A 27,337-nucleotide genomic window follows, 5' to 3' on the forward strand; every position below is an offset into this window, starting at 1 on the left:
TATTAGCATAGTCAAAGGGAAGAGGGCTCAGAGGAAAACAGTAAGAGATGTTAACTACCCTTTAGGGTCTTGACACTGTTTAACTAAGAGGGAAGTGGAGAAGGAAAGAGAAAAACAGACTGAAAATGGATACTCTTAATTGCCTACATTTCATAACTGTTGGGTAGAACGTATTGGCAATGCTTCTGCTTTTGTAAAGATTCCAGAATTTGAGCTGAAAGGATTTTGATGTTAAAATGTATGAAAATGTTACTCATTTCCAATCTTCAGAAGACATTCCATATTAAATACAGTCAAAATTGAAGGACTGTTCTTCTTGGCAGACCACTAAGAAGCAACGCACCATAGGTCACAAGCTGTGAACCTCAAGCAGTCACCCCACTTAACTTTGTCCAGTAATTTCAAATGGCCACTGTATAGACATACAGTGCATGATTACATCTGAGCACAGTTTACGTGGTGTATGTCTCTAGTCTTTGCTTGAAGAATGCCTTGTTGTTGAGCGCTTGAAAGGAATTCACAGAATATGTACAGAGATGAACATTGGTCACTCAAGGTAAAGCCACCAGCAAATAAAAGGATGCTGGGAAAACTAGTCAAAGGCAAAAGCACTCTTCTGAAGATATAGTATAATCAGGTCTCGTACTATTTATTTTCTTCTGCATTCTTGATGATCAGTGTGATTCCCTGTGTGACTGACTTCTCTACCTTAACAGAGCTGCCTCTCACAGTGCAATGCCCTGTAGAAACACATGCAATGCCAACCCTATGATTTCCTTAGCAATTACCTGCAGCGATGATTTTAATCCAATATGTGAAGCACACATGGCAAATAACATAAAGGAGCTAAGAGCAGAAGTAGAATTGCTCACAGAGAGGGACTGGGGAAGATCATGCAGAGAACAGATCCCATTAAAACAGCCTGTGACATTCCCAAGTGAAGCTATTCCATAGTACGAGTTATTTTAAACACTAGTGAGTCACAAATGCATCCAATCTACAGCTCTCTGATATTTGACAAAGATGAGCAGCTAATAGACCAGTGTGCTGCTGGAGGCGCTTTCAAAAGACGAGAAGAGATCTTGAGTGAGATGATTTTTTTTCTCGTTCACAAAGTTACGCAATATTGACAATGATGAAAATACACTTAGGCCAATAAAACCCTTTTGGTTTCTGCCCTTTGAGTGCTTGAAGAGAGGGCATATGAGGCATATCTGTCAGAATACTGAATAAAATGCCCATAGGTAGAGCTGTGAAAGCTAGGCTGGAGGAGGGTTTCTTCTACCACTGTATAGGTCTCCCTGCCTAAAAGAGTATATAGTTTATTTTGGTTTCAATAGACAATTTCGATGCACCCCACTTAGAATACAATCTTGGAGAATGACTCGGCTGTGGTGTGAGGCAGTGTGAGAGAAGCACGGACAGGTCCTGACACTGACCTTCTCCTGGTTAAAGGAGTCCATCCTCTTCATGGCTGTGTCCAGAGCCGTCATGGACTCCAGGAAGGCCTGGTCCTGTTCACACAGCGGGTTACTGAGCAGGTCACCTGAGATCTTCACTGCTGCCTTGGACATCGCTGAAAGACATAAAACAGGCAGAGAATATTAGTATTCAAATGGTAAAACTGGTCCTGAAAAAGAGGGAAATGGGAAGGGAGGGAAGGAAGGAGAGAGATATAGAGAGAAAGAAAAAAAGCCATAACCGAATAGAGAACGGAGGAATGGAGAAACACACAGGTAACTGCCAAAATAAAGGAAACAACTAAATAAAGTGGCATTGGGTCACCACAAGCCGGAACAGCTTCAATGCACCTTGACATAGATTCTACAAGTGTCTGAAACTATTGAAGGGATTCAAAACCATTCTTCTATGAGAAATTCCATAATTTGGTGTTTTGTTGATGGTGGTGATAAAAGCTGTCTCATGCGTCGCTCCAGAATCTCCCATAAGTGTTCAGTTGGGTTGAGATCTAGTGACGGATATGGCCATGTTATTTAGTTTACATCATTTTCATGCTCATCAAACCATTCAGAGACCACTCATGCCCTGTGGATGGGGGCATTGTAATCCTATAGCCATGGTAGCCAAAATAATTGCCTGCGCAGAAATGTTATACATGAGCCTTCCCTGAGCATGATGGGATGGAACCACACCTGTGTGAAAGCACCTGCTTTCAATATACTTTGCAAATATATAACTTAATCAAGTGTTTCCATTATTTTGGCAGTTACATGTACAATCGGTATTATTAATGTTTGGCCTGGTTTGGCTATTTGGCACAGACATGCTTGATGGGCATGGCTAGCAGCAGAGGTGAGTACCCGTGCCAGGACTGACACTGTGGGCATTTGACAGACACAAAAGTTAAATAAGCGAAAAGGAAAAGTAGGATAGAGAATTAGCAGCATCAGTTTGAGAGAGTCGAGGGGGTGGTGGGCTCGGCTGCTGTGATGAATATTCACAAAAGCACTGGGAATGTGTGCAAATGTTTCTATAGTGCCAACGCCAATTACAGTTAATCTGCACTCCTGACACTTTATCTTAGACACAGAGCACATATCGGATCACCGCATCACTGTCAAAATAAATTAGCTGCACTGGGGACATACAGAGAAGTTGATAAGATGTTGATAAGAAGTAAAATAAAAACCCCACATCAAACTCAACTGAGGCCTCTGAGCTCTGAGGATCGGGTAAAGACACATTACAAAAAAAATGTAATTAAGTATGTTAAAAAAAAAATAATCAGCTTTTCTGTGTACCTCAACAACAAAATGGTGTGGCCGCATACCGATCATGAGAAATATTAATGCGAGTAGACTGCTGATTGGCAAACTCAGCCAATGAGCCAACATGACATCATGTTCTATAAGGAATTATAAACTGGGTGGTTTGACTGACATCTGTGGTGTATCAGACCGTATACCACATATGACAAAACATTTATTTTTACTTCTCTAATTACTTTGGTAACCAGTTCATAATAGCAATAAGGCATCTCGGGGGTTTGTGGTATATGGCCAATATACCACGGCTAAGTGCTGTATCCAGGCACTCTGCGTTGCGTCGCGCATAAGAACAGCCCTTAGCTGTGGTAAATTGGCCATTTACAACACCCTCCGTGCCTTATTGCTTAAATAGCAAGCTTTTTTTTAATTGTCTGTTTGAGATACAAGTTTGAGGTGGGTTTTTTAAGTGTTTTTTTTCTCCAATGTATACTTTGGCCACAAATATGAGTATAGAATGAGTCAGTAACATTATTTAGGTATGAGAATATGAACTTTTAAAAGTGTGATTTTCACTGGACAGTTCAATTTTAATTCCATAGTGTGTTCTATTTTTAGTTAGGTAATAAAGATTTGTGTTGCCAATGGTATAAATGGCTTGTGGCCAGTGATATCCTGACTCTATAAAGATTCATCTCTAATGACTTGTCCCAGAAGGGCCCACAATTTCATCGTCTTACTTTAAATAGACTAGACAAATGATTGCCGTTATGAAATGCTGTGTGGAGCACACTGTGCTGTGCAGGCAGGTCCACTCTTTGTTGTTTGGTGGCAGTTGGTGGAGAAAGGACCTGTGCCACAGATGGAATCCATTAATTATAACAAGATGTTGACAGCTCTGATACTTTGATGAGGCATCATCCCATATTCCAGAGCACAAAGCAGAGGAAATGAAGAAGCCCCTCACTCCCCCATCCTTCCCCTCTCCACCCTCAGAGTAGATCGCTACCAGGGGCAATTTCTGCTACTGCTCCTCCCAAAGATACCCATTTCCATTTCCAAAAGCTCCAACAAAAAATAAATATCTTTCTTAGCAGTAGAAATGTAGAAATGTAAAACAGAATGTAAGCTGAAAGCTATGAGTAGGAAGAGTGTGAGAAACATCTTTAAGGGCTACTGAAATTAGGGTAACCTCATTTTCCAAAATTGCACAAGAGACATTGTCCCTGAAAAACCTGACAGGCAACAATTAAGGTGTCAGTAAATGTATGCCGAGCGTGTGAAGGAGATTCATTGAATGAGAGAAAGCTAATGATTTAAAGAAGATTTGTACATGACAGAAAACATGATCAGTGGGAATGTTTTTTCCAGAGACTGATCAAAATATGAACACTGTGTCAACAACACACCTATATCAGCCTCTGTGCTTTTCTTCATGTCTTTGTGGAGCTTCTTTGTCTGATCTTCCAACCTGTAAAATAAGGGAAACGTAGTTTTTTCAGTTCAGATTCTTGGATATCACAATAATATAGCATATAACATTTGGTTAGTATCAGTCCAAGTATAGTTAAGCATCTACAGAGCAAACTGACAGTAGGATCATGTGTTTGCATTAAGCAGCTAGGGTAGGCAGAGGGCAGTACAGAAAAAGTGTCAGTGGTGGCACAGTGGTGTGCAGCCTGATCAAATCACTAATGCCTATACAGAGCTCACTGACAGTCTTACTAGGATCTCAGTCCAACAAGAATGCTACAAATAAACACCTACAAAATAACCTACAGTACATTCGGAAATTATTCAGACCCCTTAACTTTTTCCAAATTATGTTACGTTATAGCCTTATTCTAAAACTGATTGAATTGTTTTTTTCCCTCATCAATCTACACAGAATACCCCATAATGAGAAAGCAAAAACAGGTTTTTAGAATCTTTTGCAAATGTATTAAAAATAAAAAATAAACTGAAATATCCCATTTACACAAGGATTCAGACTCTTTATTCAATACTTTGTTGAAGCGCCTTTGGGAGCGATTATAGCCTGGAGTCTACTTGGGTATGACGCTACAAGCTCAGCACACCTGTTTTTGGGGAGTTTTTCCAATTTTTCTCTGCAGATCCTCTCAAGTTCTGTCGGGTTGGATGGGGAGCGTCGCTGCACAGCTATTTTGAGGTCTCTCCAGAGATGTCAATTGGGTTCAAGTCCGGGCTCTGGTTGGGCCACTGAAGGACAATCAGAGTCTTGTCCCGAAGCCACTGCTGAGTTGTCTTGGCTGTTGCTTAGGGGTCATTGTTCTGTTGGAAGGTGAACCTTCGCATCAGTCTGAGGTCTTGAGCAGGTTTTCATCAAGGATCTCTCTGGACGCTCCGGCATCTTTCACTCGAGCCTGACTAATCTCCCAGTCCCTGCCACTGAAAAACATCCCCACAGCCTGATGCTGCCACCACCTTACTTCACTGTAGGGATGGTATCAGGTTTCCTCCAGACGTTTGACATTCAGGCCAAAGAGTTGAATCTTGGTTTCATCAGACCAGAGAATCTTGTTTCTCATGGTCTGAGAGTCCCTTAGGTGGCTTTTGGCAAACTCCAAGCGGGCTGTCATGCCCCTTTTACTGAGGAGTGGCTTCCATCTGGCCACTCTACCATAAAGACCTGATTGGTAGAGTGCTGGAGAGGAACTCTGGAGCTCTGTCAGAGTGAACATCGAGTTCTTGGTTACCTCCCTGACCAAGGCCCTTCTCCCTGATTGCTCAGTTTGGCCGGCCGACCAGCTCTAGGAGGAGTCTTGGTGGTTTCAAACTTCTTCCATTTAAGAATTATGGAGGCCACTGAGTTCTTGGGGACCTTCAATGCTGCAGAAATGTTTTGGTATCCTTCCCCAAATCTGTGCCTCAACACAATCCTGTCTCTGAGCTCAATTCCTTCGACTTCATGGCTTGGTTTTTGCACTGACATGAACTGTCAACTATGGGACCTTAAATAGACGGGTGTGTGTCTTTCCAAATCATGTCCAACAATTGAATTTATCTTCAATCAAGTTGAAGAAACATCTCAAGGATGATCAATGAAAACAGGATGCACGTGAGCTCAAACAAGGCATTTCTAAAAACCTGTTTTCACTTTGTCATTATGGGATAGTGTGTGTAGATTGATGAGGGAAAAAAATATTTCATACATTTTAGAATACGGCTGTAACTAGGGATGCATGATATATCGGTGAACTAGATGTCTAGTTTAACGCAGATGTTGAAGCTGACGTGTATACCTATACTGCGTAGTTTGCTCTACACGTGCAACACAGCATTCATTACCTAGCTCACAATATCTGCTGTGTGGATTGAGCAGTCAAGAAGTCGAGCAGTCATTTGAAAGAGTAAGAAAATTTCAGCGAGAGAACTCAAAAGGCGAAATCCATTAAAGCCAAGATAATGGAATTCATTGCCCTTGACAATCAACCGTTCTCTGTCGTGAGTGATGTTGGCTTTCGCCAACTGGTCGAGCACTGGTACACACTACCAAGTGCGCTATTTGTCAGATGTTGCCCTAGCAGAGTTACACAGTAATAGCGTCACTGCTGTTAGCTTCAAGACATACATATTATGGAACGCTGTTTGGGTCTTTGCGTGTCAAAAAAGATACAGTAGCACTGTCAAAGCTTTACAGAAAAAGTCTGCAAACAAGCAAACAGAGGCCACGAACGATGTGTTTACAATACCGCGTTGGTAATAAAGCATCATTTGTTCGACCACAACTTCTGGGCTAGCTAGCTTTAGCTTGGTACCTAGCTAGCACCAATACAACCAGCCTGAAAACAATGACCAGTAGAAACTGCAGTCATTTTCATTATTCTTAGCAATTATTTAGGAATCCTTGTGAGCAAGTATTGGCACATGTTGTTCGCCTATTGAAATTGAACTTCAGTTCATTCAAATAAATAGCTAGCCAGCTACTTAACTGTGTTGCCCAAAGCTAACATTATAAGCAGCCAGCTAGCTTCACCTGGCAAGTTAGTCTCGACCGGACTTGGTTATCAGTTGCGAAACTAGCCACAATAAGGATTAGGCACAATAGTGGACTTTGAGGTTAGCCTTCAAAATCATTGACAGAGATGCAAATGAATACAAATAGTAGAGTTATGCCATACTTTTATTTTGAAGACCCAAACCGGGGTCCATAGCAAAGACCCAAACAGCATTCCATAGTAATCCAGGTTGAGAAAGAAACGACTGAACAATGAAACCACACAGCAAGTGAAAGAAATAGGTTTTGATTATGTTTTACTGGTAATGGGGACATACGTAACTGCCAACAAAATAACTTTTTAGTCCTTGTGGTGTGTTTGTGTAACCTTTATTTAACTAGGCAAGTCAGTTAAGAACAAATTCTTATTTACAATGACAGACTATCCTGGCCAAACCCGGACGACGCTGGGCCAATTGTGCCCTGCCCTATGGGACTCACAATCACGGCCGGATGTGATATAGCCTTGATTTGAACCAGGGACTGTAGTGATGCATCTTGCACAGAGCCTTAGACCGCTGAGTCCATGTGTGTGTGTTAATTATTTAACTGTACTAGAATGCTTAAAAGGCCGCTAATATTTTTAATATCGATTATCGGTACCGTTTAGTTTTTTTTGGGCAAGGAAAATATCAGATATCGGTGCATCACTAGCTGTAACGTAACAAAATTCAGAAAAAGTCAAGTGGTCTGAATACTTTCAGAAGGCACTGTATGAACTGGGACATTCAATATGATTACAAATTACATTGATTTGAAATAAAACACACTATTATGACATCCCTTTAGCTAATTAAAAATACTAGGATTGCTTCATGTTTCGGTCAACTAAATTCTGGCATATAAGCATTTATGTCTTCAATCATCCCTCCTCATTCATTCAAATGATGGGTGTTAAAATAGCAATTATGAGAGTACGGAGGCTGTATCGTGTGTCGTTCATTATATCAATTAAGGGAAACGAGGGACTGTTTAGCAACTCCCAGGAGACTGCTGTCACATTAGTTTTCAGGGATTCATTAAGGGAGGGGGACTGAAAAAACAACAACGCTTTCCCCATTTCCTTGTCCAATCTGTGTTATCTGACAGGAGGCAGGAGAGTGTGAAGGCTGAGGAGGGCTCTTCTGGATCTCGGCCAGGTGTGCCAGAGGTCTGTTCCTACAAGGTGTTAATGGATGCCTGCTGAAGCAGCTGCTGCTACTCACTGCTTGGTGCCCCAACAGTTTGCCCTCTACTGCCGCCAACAGCCAGCCTCTCTACACTCCCTGCTGCTATGGTATAATGCCATAGGAATATGGAATAAGCAGCTGATCTCAGGTAAAAAAAAATACAAATACTGCTCTGGGATTAGAGATGCAAGACTTAATGTGGAAGGCATTGGATGATAAAATAATTTGCCAAATTGGACCCCAGTCAGATTAATAGAAATATTGAATTCAACAACAGTTCAAAGAGCTAGATGGCAGAATTACGTTCAGTAAGAGTTTCTGATATGGATCTGAAGGGAGTGCCAAGACGTCTGTATATGCCTGCTCCTCTTACTCATCATGTGTAAGGTATATTGTGGTGCCACGTATCCTACTCAACGAAACCTTGAAGCGCTCCCACTCAGTCTGCATGCCCATCAGGGAGTCTCTTTAATCTAAGACACACAGCAGGGGAGGGCCTCCTATGTGCTAGCTCACGGAAGGTCTTGGACAACAGAATGCTTTGAAAACTTCTCTACTTGGTTTCACACAAACAATCTATATTGTGTAACCCAACTCAGTTCTGCATGGGTCTGAAAAGAGAGATGTGAAAGATTGTCTTTCCTGTTGAAAACAATTATTTAAATGTTGATGTGGAAGCCTAAAAACCCTGAGATAACACGCATGTGTGTTCACCTCCACAAATCAATGGAATATTTGCACTTAAAATAGCAGTCATAATGCTTTGTGGTCTGTGTCAGTTCAGTGTTCGTCTGCAATGTTGTTGTTTTTGCTGCAATATTGACGCACAGTCAATACATATGGGAAACAGAGCACAAATTAAATCTTTAACAAACTTACTTTTGGAGCTTGTCATATTCTCGTTCAAAGTCTCTTTCAACCTGTAAAAACACATTGAAACTCATTGTTAGATACAACATTATCATCTTTGTGTTCATGTCTGTTCAGTCAATGTTGTCCCATTATCGTCCTAACACGTGGTTACCAAATACTAAATATCCCTGATATTGGAGAGACAGGACAATTACACAGTAACAGAATTACGCTTTGACTCAGAATCTCACATATGAAATATATTTAGATTTGTTTAACAATTTGTTGGTTACTACATGATTCCATGTGTGTTATTTCATAGTTTGATGTCTTCACTATTATTCTACAATGTAGAAAATAGTCAAAATAAAGAGAAACCCTTGAATGAGTAGGTGTGCCAAACTGTTGACTGGTACTGTATATGAAAGTCAATCTCCTCATGTTCCGCATGTTTGGAAATCACAGATCATACTATGCCTTAATTTCCCAAAAATATAGGCTCTTAGCTATGGTTGAAAAGCTAGTGGTAATTTACTAAAGTTACTGGAATCTTCAGTAATTCTGGTAATTAACAGAAAGGCAATCTACTGTAACTTTGGTAATTTATACTTGAATAACTTTTTTGAAATTATTAATATATACAGTAGTATTCTTTTTTTTAATATCTGTGTTTATATTGTCTATGAGTTTCTAGTAGATAGACCATATTATTCAAGAGAAAATTGCCATATTAATTTTTAAAAAGCACCAAATCGACAATGCATTATTTTCTATTAACTCTGCAACTCTTCCAACTTTGGACTTTTTTCACAACTGCCATGAGATTGACGCCAAAACATCGACAACAAATACATAGACATAGTAAAATAAATAAGTTTGTAAACTAATATTAAGGATATTTGATATTTGCTGAAACCCTAATTTAAACACCAATGGTATTCATTAAGTTCATAGTTAATATTTAGGATAATATTTTACAGCTTTCTCGTTCAATTTTTGTTAATTATTTCAGACATTTTACATGTGATAAGGCCACACAGAGGGCCAGAGATAATTAGACACCTGTGATAATCTGAAGTACCCAAAAGGGCCACTAGATGTCTTGTGATAGATTCCTTAAAATCCTTGAAAGACACCAATATTGTGGTGGTTTACTGGTAAACTTCAAAAGTTTCCAGTAATATACCCACCCTTTGCAACCCTACTCTTGGCTTTCATTTGATACCCAATTTGATATGGAACTTGTGCTCATGGGTCCTTTTCGATGGAAATGCCCAACAATAAACCCATAATCTGAGCAGACTGGCTCCCCCTTGTCCTTGGACAATTAGAAGTCACTCCAGTTCCTCTAATTTGTTTCATGTTTTTAGTTCTAGAGGTCTGGTTGAAAGCCCACACCCTCTTCTGCCTCAGATCAGACTAGACTGATTGAACAGGCCAGCGCTGATTATGGAGGTAGCAGGGGTTCCTTTTTTGTGGTTCTGGATAAACAGGCAGCTGCCCGTCTGTCACCGGAGGGAGGGCTGTCCACAGGGCTCCCTGTACTCTAGCCCACTCCCTGGGTCTGGCCTGGGATGTCACAGGAAGCTGTCCAGGAGCTTGTTCTTACAGTCTGCCGCTGCTGGGCCACAGTCAGACAAATTACTGTGGAAGTGGTTTTCCCCTAAGGAGGGTGCCCACTCACTGGCAGCAACCTCAGCCTCATCATATGGCTTGGACAAATTGACACCCCACAGACTCACTTGCCCAGGTTCATTGATGAGTAACAGTAACTTGTCTGACAATTTGCTGATGGTTACCTCTAGTACACTATGCTCATTTTGTGAACCTAGACTCATACGCCTTATACAATATCAATATATTTCTGAAAATCCAAGGGTAACAAGTGAAAAATGTAGTTGGTCAGGATGAGGGACTTCCTTTGAGTTTCCTCCACATTTTAAACAACATTTCTGAATGTGCTGATTATAGGCTCCTTTGGAGAATCAATAATTGGAAGTAGAACCTGGGTAACTGCTCTCCATTAAATTCTGTGGGACCTGAAACATTGTGTGAGGTTTATGGAGTCACTCCACAGGCCACATAGACACGAATTAAGCCTAACTCCTTCACTGCCCAGTACAGTGTGTGGATAGGGGTGCTCTCCCTCAAAGCTAAATCCATAGTTTAAAAGCTAAACCTGAATTTGTCTTCCAGAAGAAAATGTTGATCCTCTTCCAGAGCCACCACGGCATTTCAATCTTCGTCAGAAGGACACTCATATTTAAAACACACAGCATACATTTCTAACAGCAAAATGCAAATGACTATTTTTAATTGGTTGGGCCACTTACTGTTTTGGAAACAATCTGCTTTTTTGGTTGTCCAATCTTGAAGGGCATCCTAGAGCAGACAAAATTATCAATTGGTGGGACAGACACATACATGTACAACCACATTCTGCACATCACAAAGACAATCTAACACATCCAAACACAGACATTTAACTGAAATGAGAGGCATTTTTAAAGGGCTGGCAGACCACAGCAGGTACTCTGACTGGTAGGTAATAATGTGTTGTGAAGTGGGACCAAGTGAACAAGTGTATCCTATGGCTAAGTCACAGCCAGCCAAATGCAATTCTGTTAACCCCTGGCCTTGTGGAGTGCGTTTCAGGAGCCCTGTGCCTTGACTTCCTGTCACCACATCTGGCTTCCATTGCTAGCGGATATCACTAATTAGAAGTTGCAGTTCCCTCTGCTCCTCGTGACTTTCCTGCACCCCCCCAACCAATCAAACACAGGCCCACATCAAACACAGGCCCACATTTGATTTGATTTGAAATACTGGGCATAGCCTTACAGATTGCTGTGATTTGAGACTGCAGCTCACAATGAATCACTCTGCACTCCTTACAGCCCCCAGTCAGTCTACAGCCTAAGCCTATGGTTTATTAAAAACTTAAACGCCAGTATGATGACAAGATCCAAGGTTAGCCTACTCATCGTTTGATAGAAGATTTCAAGATTCCCAAATTGTATTAATGGTGTAGTGGTTAGATTTTGCATTAGGCTACATCCATATGCAATTTTCCTCTATATTAATTAAATTCATGCCACTGCTGCCAAAAAAATATGTAATTTAAACAAGCTTTTATATGGAGTCGTTGGCTCAAATGACTGGAAGTCTATGGGAACAGCGAGCATGTCATTGCGCTAACACTAGTAGCAATGCACACTAGAGCTTGACACGGGAACAGGATTCCCGCAGATCCCAAGGGATTCCGGCAGGAATGGGAGTCAAGTTCTAGAGTCAAGTTCGGGACAGTACGGGACAAGATCGACAGTCCACAGAAACGAACAGCACATAAATAGTTCTTATTCTTACAAGCATTTCACTACACCCGCAATAACATATGCTTAATATGTGTATGTGACCAATACAATTTGATGAAAATGAAAAAAATAATGTAGCCCTAATATAGTTTACTTAATAAAAATATATAAAATATATAATGGTCATTTATCCCATCCCCCTATCATCAGCTCACACTTTAACACATTAGTGCACAGTCACTACCTCAGATGCCAACATAGGTCAGTGAATGACGAAGCTTGCAAGAGAGGAATTGCGTTCATCCGACTCTGGGTAAGTACAAGGTCTGCCTTCATTGCCAAAATCTCGTAATGTGGTTGTTCTCAGCTGTGTGTGTAGGGCAGGCACTGTCTCGTGAGCGTTGAGCAGTTGCCAAATGGAGCAGTTGCTATGGCTACTCACACACAGAGCGCGGGACAGAGACGAGCGGCTAACGGAGGAAGTTATTTCTGATTTCTGTCCGTAAAAATGAGCACGGGCGGGAATGATTTTTATCAGGATGGGACCTGAAAGTTCTGGGGTTATATAACTTTTGAACAAGTAAGGGAAACATTTTGACAGGATAAGAAGAGACAGGAACGGCGTTTCACACATCCGTGTTAACCTCTAATGCATCCCCCTACCCTTGCCACCACTGCTGAAAAAATTATAGGGGAAATGCTGATACATAAAATAGGCCTACACTGTGACATCTGATGCTAGTTTTGATAGGTAACGGCATCTTTTCTTAATGATATTAGTTTTTTATCCACCTGAAACCAACTTTCTAAACCATGTTGCGCTACATAAGTTGTTACTTAAATCACCAGAATGATGGAGAATCCACGAGGAAGAAAACTTTTGTCTTTATAGAGCCACTGCACATGGCCGTAGGATGTCATTGACGTGACACTAACAACATCAGAGGCACATGATGGACGGTTGCCGTTGACAGGCTCAGTGAGGCAGCAGCTGCATCAAAAGAAAGGTGTGTAAACTAATGAGATGGAAAGGAGAGGGTGTGAGGTAGGGCAGCGTTGTGCAACCAGGAAACGCCACTGATGTGTGTGTGGCAGTTCTCTTAGATGACGGCTCAATCAGAAATGCCAATACAGCCAAGAGACAGGAGGGAATATTAAGTTCCTGTCAAACTAACCCTGGTAAAGCTCTAGGAGAAAGATGCTTTTGATTCCCTTTCTGACTCCCAGAGTAAAGCAATGTTAAGAAAAAAAGAATGTATCCCATTCATAAACCACTGTGTCATATCAGATCAAGTCCAAATTCTAAGGTTGAAATGGCTGATTTCAGGAGGAAAACATACTTTCACCGATGTCATACTTCTAATGAGCCAACACCATCATGGTGTTGTCACCCACTGAAATTCCTGTGGTCCACAGGGTGACTCATCTTACTACATGCAACGCATCACCAGTCCACTATGGCAGTAACTAGGCCTAACTATCTGAGCAACAATCTGGAGACTTTGTAAGGACTATTATGCTATGTCAACTGTTTGTTTAAACATGCAGCAACTTTCCAATAAAGAAGGGAAGATCATTAAGACAACAAGGCCTGCTAGAGCTCTTGCAAAACACCCTGACTGTAGCTTAGGCTATATCTTTAACCCTTCAATACAAAAGATCTTGGCCAAGTAGAACATGCAATCTAGCCCACTGTAACACAATGGGCCATAGACTGCTGTTGTTAATAAGTATACTTAGCCTATGTGGACACTGCCTTATTTGCTCAAATTCCCAAAGCGATCCAGAGAACGGGAGGCTATATAGAGGGTTAGAGGAAGGAGGATGGTGTATGCTGTGGGAATCGTTTGTTATGTTTCTTCACACACTGTGCCATTTTAGTAGAGACCTGTACATTTAGAAACTTTGGTTAGCAATAAGCCCTGATCCCATGACCTACTCAAAGGGCAGGAATGACACAGCTTGCACAGAGCTACATTAGGTAGGCTAACTAGAGAGCACAACCTTCTCTCTTATGGACAGACTTGCAGCTTCTTAGTCTAAGTGAACACTGCACAGTGATTACAGCAAGCCAAGCACAACAACAGCACAACATTGTGCTCAAACTACAATAGGTTAGGCCTAGATTTCAGGTTCAACAACTGAGAAATAAGATGGCATGTTTTGGGGGATTATTCTATAGAATAAATTTCAGGTCAAAAATGATCATTTTGGACATGTTCCAATACTTGAATTCAAAACAGCAATACAGTGCTTAGCCTATAGGTCAATAAATGTATACGGCATACTTTCACTTCATTAATCAAGTAGTAGGCAAGGGCCAATTTAAAGACAAAGTCTTAGCCCTTCATTTTTTATATTTAGCCTAAATGTGCTTACACAATTATAGCCCTAACCTTTTCTTTTAAAATGAAGCACAATAGTCCCAATTTTCCCAGAGTACTGCGGTGGTCCACACGACAATATGGCTGATTGTGCAGTAGGGATGTCAAATGTTCAGCCTGCTGCACAGACCCTATGGACCGTCTAGTCTAGGGTGCCTGGTTATATTTTGCTTAGGAGCATTTTTTAACTCTCTCCATGTTAAAGTAGGAAGAAATACACTTAGTGTAGCATTATTATGTATTTGGACATATAAAACCGGTGTTTTACATCAAAAGGCCATGACAACAGGAAGCAGCAACAGTATAAATCTCAATGTATGTTTTGGGAATATAAATGGCACTTAACATTTTCCAACAGGATTCTACTTTATCAGGTAAAAACGACTGATTTTTAAAAATTTTGTGAGTAAAATCGTGATAATACGTTTGTCCTGGCTCGGTGTAGGCCTTTCGCTTAAAGGGGCAAACTGCAGGTGAAACAATAAAGCAGGCACCCCACCACTATTTTGGTAAAAAGCTGAGGGATAGGACTGGAGAAACGTAACAACTCAAATTCAGGCCGAGCTACGGATGCAAGGACTGACCAACCATGATATCAGAATTATAGTTATCTGTTATATCTGTGTGTTTCTATACAGTGTTTACATTATTTACAAACATTGGATTAAAGCAAGCTTATATTTTGGATTCTGATGTGGTAGGACAGCTGAACTAAGCTAATGAGGCATTTATAAATTATCTTCTTCAAGAATCAAGGAGTAAGCTGTTTCCTTACAGACGTCACTCTAGTCTAGACGTATGCATGCCCAGAGAAACAACAGTCTTATTTACCATCACAGCTATTGGCTCTGCATGATACAAATACAGAAATTATGCTGCTACAGCTAGAACAAATGAATAAGTTGGAACTACAAATGTGTACGCCATCGGCAAGGGAATACAATTAATTAATTGCAAGGAGTACAGAAGACTGGTTGAGGACATTAGGAGTGTGATTGTTCTGATGAACCCTGAGTAAAATCACTCACGTCATAGAGGCTAGAGTGAGGGAATGCAGGAATGCATCAGTCAGCAAAGTCCATAAAGGGCTCTTTCACTGGACAGGACCTTATGCTGTGCCTTCTGATGGAAGCGTGGCCTGCCAGCTATTGATCCTCAGCCTCAGCTGTGTGACGCAATCTTGATTATTTCAACACTGTCACATTATAGCCATGCAAATGAGGGGCAGTCACAGAAGCACAAGAAACGACCGAAGATCTCTTATTTATTTTATTTTACCTTTATTTAACCAGGCAAGTCAGTTAAGAACAAATTCTTATTTACAATGGCCTAGAACAACAGATTTGTACCTTGTCAGCTCGGGGGTTTGAACTTGCAACCTTCCGGTTACTAGTCCAACGCTCTAACCACTAGGCTACCCTGCCGCCCCAAAGTCCCCTACATATATCAAAGGGGTCTGAAGGGGTTAGCTAATGTGTATGGAAAATGTAATGTTCTGTATAGCCTGTAAGGGTATCCACACATTTAGGCTACGGTGAAATGTTGGCTGTCAAGCAAGTTCCTCCTGCCTAGCTGGTAACGTTTCTTACCTAGCTCGCGAACGTTAGCTAAGAATGTAACTCCAAAGTTGACAATGTAAACATTGGATTTAAATTCCTTAGCTAGCTAACGTTTCTTAGTACTTGCACGAAACGATATCTGCTAACTAGATGGTAGGTTAGCTAAATTATATAATAGTTAGTTAGCTGCTTACTTAATCAAACAAGCTGAAGTAAGCAAGCCAACGGCTAGCTTGCTAAGGTAGCTAGATTGCTAATGTAAATAGATAACGTTAGGTCCCTAGCTAGGTGCGCTTATGCTAGCGTTTGAAAAAGAGTTGACGATTTTGCAAGGCAACTGGACCAATACTATTCGCTATATCTATTACGACATTAGCCACATAGCTCATTTGTATAATATATTTGTAAAAAGCTTGATCAGTTCTATATTACTTTACTGAAAGCTAAACCACACAGCCTAAATTCGCAAGCTAACAATTTAGCTTTTTTATTTTCATTTTTTTTAGCTAACAATTGAGCTGTCGCTAACCTCCACAATGTCACTTGTCGAGGCAAACTGTTAGCTTGAAGGTGAATTCGTCTTTCGTTAAAATAGCTGTTTTATCGAAATACATACCAGCTCATTTTGTCTGAATTTCTAATCCAGTTTCAATGGGCAGCTATTCTCTCAGCAAACCTCATCCCCTTTCACACAAAATAATAGATTAAGTAATCAGGAAGTGGCTACGGTAGTTTGTGTTCACGTGGGGGTCAAGGGGATTTTAACTACGGAAAGCAGAAAGGCCTGCACGGCACACTGGGTAACATGGATATAAAATAGAGATCAATCGAGATAAAACTATTTCTGTGGGATTCACTCTTCAGAATGTCATTTTTTGAGTTTTAAATGTTATATTATAGTTTAGAAAATAAATTATGCTTCTGATAGATTAGCTCAAATCAAGGAAAGATCAGAAATAAAAGAGATCCTGGACCTTGAGGATTTCGTCCTGGTCTCTGTTGATTTCAGCCCAGATGTGGAAGCATGGAGATAATATATCTATATGGATGGAAGTATGATGCCATGCCAGTGGGTGTAGGCAGATCCCATTTTCAACGTTCTTTAAAACCTGTGTGCCTAACAAAATGGTAATTCCATAGTAGTCTACATCTGTTGATAGGCATATAACATAATGTTTCAGGCCTATTCCTCCACCAACTCAAAGATAATTTTAGTCAGTGTACATTCTGAAATGTTTTAAATAAGAATGTTATCTTTAAAAAAAAAATATATATATATATAATACTGAAAATGGTACGCACACAGTTTCATTTTCTTTATTCAAGTACTTTACATAGAAATAACAAAAACAATTGCGTTACAACAAACTGAAGTGCCAAGTTAACAATGAGGGGAGTACATCTCCCCACCACAAAAGGATAGTACATGTCATTACAATATTCAGAATTTATATTAAGACCTTATTATAAGGTAATAGAAAAACATGAAGTAAAAACATCCACACATTTTTCAACAAGACCTCTTGTTTTCTTTGAAAAGAAGCCAACAAAAAACAGTTCTCAAATCCTAGTGTGATTTTCCAAAATGTCCATATTTGTATTTCCGCAGTTTGCCCCATTTTACTAACGTTTAATGTTTTTATTGTAATAATTATTTCCATGCATAATAAAATTAAAATAATTGAGCACCACCTTTAGAACCTTAGGGTCGCTCTAAACATGTTTGGAACCTTTTCGTGCACATGCAAACATGAAGATATAATGAAAAGGAAACAGGAGATAACAAATACAATTTTCCCAAAAACATTTGAGTGCCATCTGCCAAAGGTTAACCTACTCTACTTAATATGGACCACATTGACAATTTTTGGAACCATCCTCAAAATAAACGTTTGGGATAGCAATCTATCATCAACTTCAACAGTTGCAGCATTTTTGGGTCATTAAGATGAGAAGAGCTGCCAGTCATTTATCCTAGTACAAGAGTGGCCATGGAGGTTTTGTTTGGAACGTTTACTTTCAGTCTTTAATATTCTTGCACAAAGGCAGCTTTGTAGTAAATTAAAAGTAAGTAAACACAGACATCAGCACAGGGCCATCTTGAGCCGTAAGCTGTCTGAGGTCACATTTACGTTTGTTGCTTCTGTGGAGTTCTCATTGCATATTGTTCCTAATCACCCAACCATGCAACCTAATTTGGCACAAACATGACTGTTAAGGTTGGCTTGGGTCCAAGACTGAGCCCAGAACCATCAGGATGATGAGGAGAAGATATGAAGGGAGCTCTCTTATTTTAATCTCTTACACACTTAACGTATCCTCTCAAATCATACCAGAGCAAGACAAAAACAAAAAGGAAATCAGTCTAGAAATAGTTCAGCTCTAATTGACATGGTAATGTCGACTACTGAAAGTACTTTGTTCAGATCATGGGGGACAAACAAAGCAGTATTGAATCATGATTCATGAGGACAGTTTTTACTTTCAGATCTTTTGACAGTGGTTTGATATTTAACAGTAATGTCAAATAAAAATGTTAAATTGTTATATGTAATATAGACCATGCTTTTATACTGTGCAATTTGCATTAATCAGAGATGTGACAGATGACATCCAGTTTACAATGTTGTAATTACATGTCTTTGGGCGACAGATAGAAATATGTTGGCGTATTCTCCTCTCTTCCGAGCACAACTTCCACTCTTCTCACCGAGATCTAGATAAACACAGTATTCTTTAAAACCAAATTTCATCCAATACCAGAAACTCAACATTTGAACCTTCAGAGACGACCATCAAATCCACAGGGCTGCTATGTGATCTCTGAAAACTGTCTTTGTTATTCTACCCTTACTGAAAGGCTTTTATTGCTGAACCATGCTGGCTGAATTAAAAAGTACAGAATAATTCAGAAGGTATTTTGCTCATTCTCTATGGTTTTTACATACCATGTACCCTTAAAATAATGAAGACATCATTCTAAAGCACAAGATGCTTAAACAACATTTAAAACCACCAAATTATGTCTACACCAAATCCTTGGAGACGTTCGGTGTTCACTGATATAGATTATGTTTGGCCTTTCCACCTGAGAGCCAACCCTGTCTCAGCTGTTGAGAATTATATCCCCTCAATCACCCAGAAAAGTTAAGATGGGTTCACTTGCTTGTGTACACACTTTCGACATTAAAGGCAAGAAATGAATGAAGAAATTCAAGGGTTCCAATCCATACAGTTTTTTAGACTTCACTTAGCTTATGGCAAATCACACTTCAATTGATACAGTTTTGATTCAATAGAGACCAGTGTTATTTGAGTGTCATTATAGATATACTATAATCATCTACATTCCACTTCTATATCCTTTATTTTTCCACTTTATTCATGAACAGTTATCAATCCTTTTTAAATTCCTTCCATTCATCGAACTAGCTCAAGCAAAGTCCAAGAAATAATAATAATTGTCACCAAGAATACAAGTGTCCTAAAATGCACTTCAATAAAGTCATTGATTTACATAATAAGTGAGATGATACTGTATGTGTGAACTCGCCAACACTTTCAGACAATGCAAGGAGTCTGCTAATTTACCCATTTACAGTAGATGAACTGTAGAAAGACTCTCTGGGGCCAAATTAATTGGAAAATAAGTGGACACTCGCCAGGAAGCCGAGCAATGAAAACAGTTTTGTACAGGAAAGAGGGAATATGGCCTTGGAAGCACATCGGAGAATTTTGTGTTCTCTGAGAACAATGCATTTGTAAATTCTCATTGTTGACATTTTCAATCAAGATTTCTGAAAGTGTTTACTATCAGGCACATCTATGACAATAAGTAATCCATATCAAACACACAGAGAACACATTCGACTGTGGTGCAGAAATGATTTCACACGGGGCCTGATGGGACAGGAGGGGAAATAACTGTCCTTTCAGGAGAAAGACATCCTAGAAAAACATCAAGACCACAGCTGACAAGAGCATTGAGCACAGTGAAGACAACAATCTAATGTAGTGGATCAATTACTAAACAGTTTGGATTTACATCCCTGCAATGACTTGTATTATCCATTAATAGCTATACCTATACAGTGTTATAATCAGTGAAACTACTTGTTTAATGATTTTATAGATTTGACGCATTTGAGCACATTTTTTAATCAGTATGACCTAAGAAATTCATTTTCGGGAATCTAGAGCCAATCAAGTAGTGTATAGCCTTCAGTCAATGCCAGACTTGGCATTTGTAAAATTGTATATTGCTTTACTGATCAAATAAAAATGATGATTTGTTTTGCATACTTATCTTTTTTCATATATTTGACTGAACTTTGGAATCCGATACATTACAGGTTTGTTTGCAATTGAAATACACACGATTTTTGTTCAAAAATGTTTTTTTTGTTTATTTCTCTTATTAAGAACACATTAGTGTTTCCTCAAACCACTCCCCACTTACAACCCTACAGTAGGCACAAATAATATTAGATTGTTTTGAAATGGAAGATAAGGCACCCAATTTGGCACTGTCTCAATGCTCCAAAGTCTTTAGCAATGACTTGTTTTCACAGAACATCCTGCAGTATCATTACTTTAGAGGGAGCATTTTAAGACACCTGCACAAGCATTCAGTCAGTTAGAAATGTGTGCATTTTTATATAGTGTACATCTAAATACAATTGCACACAAATGCACAATTTAATACTGAAGTTTCCACAATCTGAGTACACAAGTTTAAGTAATATACCTGTATACATCTCTCACTGTAGAAAAAATAATAATCCCTAATTTCTAAATTCAGAATCTCTCAAAACAGTAGGAGGTGTAAACATGGAAATATCATGTAGATTCTATGGTAGTTCTTACAGGTGTTGCTCATCGTAACAATATGCAAAACATTTGCGTCCCTTTCATTTGACAATATCTCTAATTACATGCATGTAGCTGGCAGGTCTCTGTCAGTGAAAGCGCAGATAAAAGACCCTCTAATTCATCTCTGCTTTTATCCAGATGTGTTGTCGGATTGCAATAGCTTACAGAGGCAGGCATTTCAATGTTTCAGTCTTTTTCTCTACGCTCTCAACATTTTATTTCAATATTGGTCGAATGTGTCTTAAATGCACTTATAAATATGACCAAGAGGAGTCTTCGGAAGATAGACGAAAGCTACATAAAACACTCTTACTTAAAATATATATATTAACTTAAAAAGATATATGTTTATCTTGGACATCTTAGTAGGCTATCTTTCATGGATGTGTGTAATTTGTAGTGAACATGTTGAAAATGTGTCATTGGTTCAATGACACATTGGTTCATGATTATTTACCATTAATGTTGCAATCCATTTCACTGAGTGTACATCAGACCACAATAGTTTACCACCAAATACTGGTCCATTGACCACAGGATCATGTTTGGATGGACAAAGCCAATGATCCCTGGGCTTTTTAACGCTCATGTATGGAGCTTATAGCAAAATACTTTTGAACCATTGAACTGTAACTGTGATGCAAATAGTTGCAAAAATGCTACTAAAATCAAAACTATTTTTGAGTATTTTGCGGCTACCAATCTGCCTAACATCAATGTCGGAAACATAGTTTATGTCTTTGTAATGTTTGGTTAATCACAGGCACAATTAAGAAAACAAACATAGTCATTATTATCCCCATATGTTTGGCACATTCTGTTGAGAAACAATAAAAAAACAATATAATTAAATACTTTTTCAACAAAAAGACAGGCAATCGAAAGTGCAGTAAATAAGGTATCAACAACAGTACACAAATATACAACCAATTGCACTTTTAACAACCAGATGAAATAAATGCATACATCCCAAACATAGCTCACCTTATTCTACGCCTAGTTGTAATTCAGTCTCAACCCAATTGTACAAAAATGTTTGAATCCCTCCTCAGTCAAGATTCTTGGTGAATTTCTCAGAAAACACAAGACATGATATGACTTCAGAAACTTGAATTGAATTCTCAATGATATGCCATGTCCTCTTGGACAGCCGGTGCCATGATGCCCATCTGCTTGCTGGCATACACACAGTTGTTGGCCACCCCGTCTATGTCCTCTCCTTACCCTACTCTTATAACAAAACAAGCCCATCTCCAAATAGAGGAGGGTAATATTACCTGGAATTAAAAATTAGGAGAATGTAAGAGAAAAAGTGAGAGAAAGAGTCATCTATTTGTCTCATTGTGGATAGGACCTTTCCTCAGTCTTATGTTAGAGCAGGGTGATGATCCATCCTAAGCACAGGTAGTGACAGTCATGATGTTGCCACCGCTGGGCCCACCACTGCCACCACAGGAACTGGGGGGTGAGCTGTGGCTGCCAGCTGCCCCACTCCCCTTGTCAGCCGGCTTCTTGTCTTTCTGCTTGAGGTGAACTTTGGCATGTCTCTTGCGCTCGTCACTCCGGGCAAACTTGCGTCCACAGAATTCACAGGAGAAGGGCTTCTCGCCCGTGTGCGTGCGGATGTGGGTGGTCAGGTGGTCACTTCGGCTGAAGGAGCGCATGCATATGCGGCACTGGAAGGGTTTGTGACCCGTGTGGATGCGGAGGTGGCGTGTCAGTTCATCTGAACGGGAGAAGCGTCTGTCACAGTTTTCTGCTGGGCAGGCATGTGGCCGCTCATGCACAGGGGTTTTGCTGGGTCGGTTTGGGTACTTCCGTGGTCGGATTGGTTTGAGTGTTAGCGTCTGTGGTGGCTGGTGGTGTTGAGGAGCAAGCTGCTGCCCGCCAATGAAACCTGGATGAATCTGCTGCTTGTCTTTGAATGCTCGAATGGTCTCAAGTGGTGTGATAGGTGGGGGGTTGACTCTAATTGGGTCCATGGACTGGAAGGGCTTGTGCTCCATCACACCAACCTCACCCTGATGATGGAAGAGGTTGTAATCTGGGATCATGGAGAAAAGGCTCCCGTCCATGGAGGGCTTGGAGGTGGTGTGATAGTCATTGCCGGGGTAGCCGAGGGCAGTGCTGGTGGCAGGGCTGTGGTGGAAGGAGACCTGGTCCTGGTATAGCTCGCTGCAGGTGGAATAGGCGGGCAGTGGTGGACCGTACACTTGCTCCATGTCTGAGGACTGGCCGCCCATGCTGGCCCCAGAGGACGACGTCTGTGTGGTGATGTTGCCAGGCGACGGGGAGACACCCAGGATGCCAGCACTTACTAAACTAATGATATTGTTGTCTGAACACCAGCCGGAGCCCCCGATTCCCCCCGACGGAGGAGTGTCGAAGGCAAACTTCCCCAGATAGGTGACGGTCTGCCCACTGCGGTTTGACTGGAAGCTGGAGCCATACTGGATCTCTGCGGTTCCCTTATCACTTCCCATCCCCAGATCCATGATATTATCTGGATGACAGGGAAACAAATGAAATACATTTTAATGAATAGTTCACCCAGCTGTTATAACATGAAAATAAAATACAACTAAAAGCAGAACCTGTTAGAAAAAAACATACATGAAAGTGTGCAGTACAACTAGTGCAGAAAACTTTTTATAAAGTCTAGAAGCTACTATGCTAGTCTACTCTAAATATGAACTTGCTTGATTTCAGTCAGAGTCCTCGATTAGTCCGAAATTCAACTTCTCTGCATATCTCTGCATAAAGTCTGCCAAGAAAATATCATGAAACAAAGCAGCCCAATACAGTTCATAGGAAAAAGTGAGCGGTGCTGTCAGACCTGCAAGTTTATCCACTGACTTGTGCATCTGAGACAGTGTTCTCTCTCTCAGATCCCACAAGCTTTCATAAATCAAGACCTAAACACCCCCTTTGATCCAGTCATTATATGTCTCACAGGAGGACAGCCACACTGAATGGCAAGATCTGATTTCCACACAATAGGGTGCAAGCCAGACACAACTGCTAGCATTTTCACAGATGCATGCATGTTCAATGTAGCTGCGTGGGTTTATATATCTACTCAAAATGAGGAAATTCAACTGTAAAGTATACATCCTACTCAGATCATTGGGTCAGCTATGCACATCTGGTCATAGCAATGCACATTTGGCCATCTAGCTAAATGTTATGTCCACACTAACTTTCTTGCTCTTTTGTCAGTGTGTTTTTCACTAGTACTGTAGTAGTCTGTCTTAGGTATTATATAATATAAAATCAGACACTTGCAATGAAAACATCCAAATGAAGCAGTTTTTGCACAGTTTTGTGAAAATGTAACAGAAGTCATACATACAGTCAACAGAGATAAATCAGCCAATCATTCACGTCACAATAAATGATACACAGGGGTGCTTATATATTCAGTCCCAGTAATTACTGTCTGTTTACCAGAATTTGGCTAAGGGCAAAGCATGATGAAGCAAACAAAACCAAAATTACATACATTTCGCACAACTATTCAACACATGAGGTTATATTTGAATTGTTGTGGAGATGAAGTAGAAGAAAACAAGCCTAAAAAAATAGCCAATGCTTAGGAGTGTGTTTCATCATGTAGGCTATTGGAATACAAGGCAGACACTATCTTGCTGTAATCTTCCTCAATAGTTTGATTTGTTTGAGTTAAAATAAAATGTAAGCAGTGTCACAGATGTTGCTCTAAATTGAGCTGATGTTATAACTTTGGGGTAAATATTGTGAGAGAACACCACTTGCACAAGGGACCTAACACCTGGATCTAGGTATATCAAAAGGTTTCTCATCATAGGGAATAGCTATCACAATGTGTGTGATTTGAATGAAAATATCCAGTCGGATATGATCTGACATGAACATGTTAGATTATCATACATTGATGGCTACCTGGCAAACACTTGGCTAACCTAAGGTGTGAGTCATGTCAAAGGGTTTTCATCTCCATTACGTTTTTCAAAAATCGTATTTATTTCCGATTAGTTATAAGAACAATGCTGTATCTCTGAGTATCGAGAGGTGATAGGTCTACTTATATCAGAGCAAATGTCGTTTTGCTACTGTACTAGGGCACCGGGACCGGTAATGATAGAACATATATCAATATTAGAATTAGACGTGGTCGGTGCTGTGTCTTCAGTCATATATTTGTAAAGGTTATCTACAATTTTGCCTACATTTACTTTGCAAAGTAATAGGTCTAACATATTGACAAATAACACATATCCATAGATATTTGATAATCAATATCGATTATATTTGACAATTGTAAGTATTCATTGATGCACTTATAAACAATACTGACACTACAGATGGCTATATAATTCTGTAGTGAAATAGTTAGACTACGCATTATATTTAATTAAGTTATTAAATACTGTATAGGCCTTTATCTTTAGCTTGCGGCTAACCACAACTCTAACAACAATTCGGCCTATTTATTGTCAAATGCATTCATTTTTGAGTGACACACTTTCAATAGGGTGTGTTGATATACAGTTCCGAGGTCCAATTGAAATGTGCTATATGGTACTTCTGGCTCTAAATTTGAATAAAATATGTTGTTGTGTCTGAAGCATATTTGATCTGAAAACATGTATGTGCTGCTATCAAGGTTCGTTTCAATTATCATATTAAAGTAGGCCAACATGTTCTTCTATGCTTCACTTTAGAATTGACAAACACTTGCATTCAATTTTAACAGAAGACATTATCACGTTATGTCACACATCTCTGAAAATGAAAGCTGCTGTCCTCTGGAGACTTGCATTCCAGTGAGAACCTAGTAATACATTTGTATATGTAGCCTAATCATTATGGTCGTATAGAATGCTATAAGGCTTATAGCCTAGCATACTCGGGAGGCTAGGCATGGGAAAGCTTGAAATGCTGTGCCGGTCGAACGCCCACTATATAGGGGATGGCCATGCCACCTTAGCCCAATCCAAAAACAATATCTAAATTGTCGACAAATATACAAACAATTATTAATGAATTTACTAATTTAATGTTGACTAGACATAATGAATGTATGCAACTGTCGTTTTGGTTACAGTGGCACATTTATTTATGGACGATCAATCAACAAAACGATGGCTTCAGTTTAATTTAACAAAAGATATCTAGGCCTTTCATACCAGGTCAATTAATGTTTTTGTTTTGGTGAATAGACTTAGATGTATGATTTTTTTAAATCTATGAATCTTTATCTGTCTATGAATCTTACGCCAATTCGGACGTTTGTATACTTACTTTCACTTTAAAGATATGCCAATCGTTTTGTGTAAGTTTTCACCAGAGCAGATAAGTTCATGATACTATTAATTACTGTTTGACCTTACATGTAAATTGCAGGTTGTGAAATCGTGACGGTTAACTCATAGGTTGGACATCGTTAAACTACGCATCATATTTCTGGCATAAATTATTGCCTCTCATATGGTTAACACTAACAGCACTTGTTTTACATGTCATCAAAATAGTAGTATCTAACCTCTGTGAAATATGCTATCAAAAACAAGATCAGACTCGATTCAAATGAGATCCAGTCAGTGCGTAACAGCCCGAAGCGCAAACAGGTGCCTAAAAGATGTTCGCGGCGCGCGAGCTCCAAGACAACTGTTGCGGTGCCTGCGCGCTCTCCACAGCTGAGACGCGCTGTAGTTAAAACAGAGCCTTGATAGAACAGAACCCAATCACATCACAAACAAAGTAAACTATTCTTACCTGTATTCATTTGCGAGTAGTGGTTTATAGAATCCGTATTGGTGAAAATGTTCATAGACGTCGGAATGTCCTCTTCTGGGTAAAGACTGTCAGGAATCGTGTTTATTAAACTGCTCATGGTAAGAGGGAGCTTGTCCGCTAGTTTCCCTGTCATAGCAGTTATTTAGCCTGACATAAATGGCAAGGTGCAGGTGTCCGAATAGATCTCGAACAGTGTTTTCAAATAGAAAACACAGTAGATGATGATCTATAAGGATTAGAGAGAGGAGGGAAAAAAATCCTAGATGTTGTAGGCTATCCAAGTTCCTTTCAGAGAGAGTGTTGATATCTCTCCGTTGAGATACAGTCGAACTGAATAGTCACAGGCAATTGTTATTAATCTAATCTACAATGATTCCTGTTTTTTTGCTTGTTGGGAGTTTAAAGTCTGTGAATCAATGAAACGGTGGTGGTTGCACAAGCGTAGCGCTGATCTGTATTGCTCGTATAGGGAACTCCAGCGCTTGCTGGTATTAAATAGGGGGACGGAACATTTATGTGACGTAGATGACCATTTATGGATACACAAAGCCAGACCGTACATAACACGTCACCAATGGAAGCACCTCATAGTGGAAACATTAGAGTCTGTTGCAGTAAGACAGTCTCAAGCGACGGACGAGTTCCGTGGAGCGAAGCCTGTTTTG

The 27,337-nt window shown here is 39.9% G+C and overlaps 2 protein-coding genes across 2 annotated transcripts in view; both read right to left on the reverse strand.

Annotated features, from left to right (window-relative positions):
- bin3 (bridging integrator 3) overlaps window positions 1–16,754 on the reverse strand; it is a 39,566-nt gene extending 22,812 nt beyond the window's left edge. The window contains exons 1-5 of the mRNA XM_064937351.1: window positions 16,639–16,754; window positions 11,099–11,147; window positions 8,793–8,833; window positions 4,136–4,197; window positions 1,440–1,576 (exon numbers count right to left, since the gene is read on the reverse strand). Coding sequence (XP_064793423.1) covers window positions 1,440–1,576; window positions 4,136–4,197; window positions 8,793–8,833; window positions 11,099–11,147; window positions 16,639–16,646 — 297 coding nt within the window. The 5' untranslated portion in view covers window positions 16,647–16,754. The remainder of the gene's footprint in view (window positions 1–1,439; window positions 1,577–4,135; window positions 4,198–8,792; window positions 8,834–11,098; window positions 11,148–16,638) is intronic.
- A 563-nt stretch (window positions 16,755–17,317) lies between these two features.
- egr3 (early growth response 3) lies at window positions 17,318–27,123 on the reverse strand. The gene is made up of 2 exons (XM_064937352.1): window positions 26,652–27,123; window positions 17,318–23,397 (listed from the first exon to the last, which is right to left on the reverse strand). The coding sequence occupies exons 1-2, from the start codon at window positions 26,803–26,805 to the stop codon at window positions 22,289–22,291; spliced, it is 1,263 nt and encodes a 420-aa protein (XP_064793424.1). The 5' UTR covers window positions 26,806–27,123; the 3' UTR covers window positions 17,318–22,288.
- Window positions 27,124–27,337: the final 214 nt, after the last annotated feature.

Source organism: Oncorhynchus masou, chromosome 25 (genome assembly GCF_036934945.1).
Source record: "Oncorhynchus masou masou isolate Uvic2021 chromosome 25, UVic_Omas_1.1, whole genome shotgun sequence".
In the NCBI taxonomy this organism is placed as follows: Eukaryota; Metazoa; Chordata; class Actinopteri; order Salmoniformes; family Salmonidae; genus Oncorhynchus; species Oncorhynchus masou.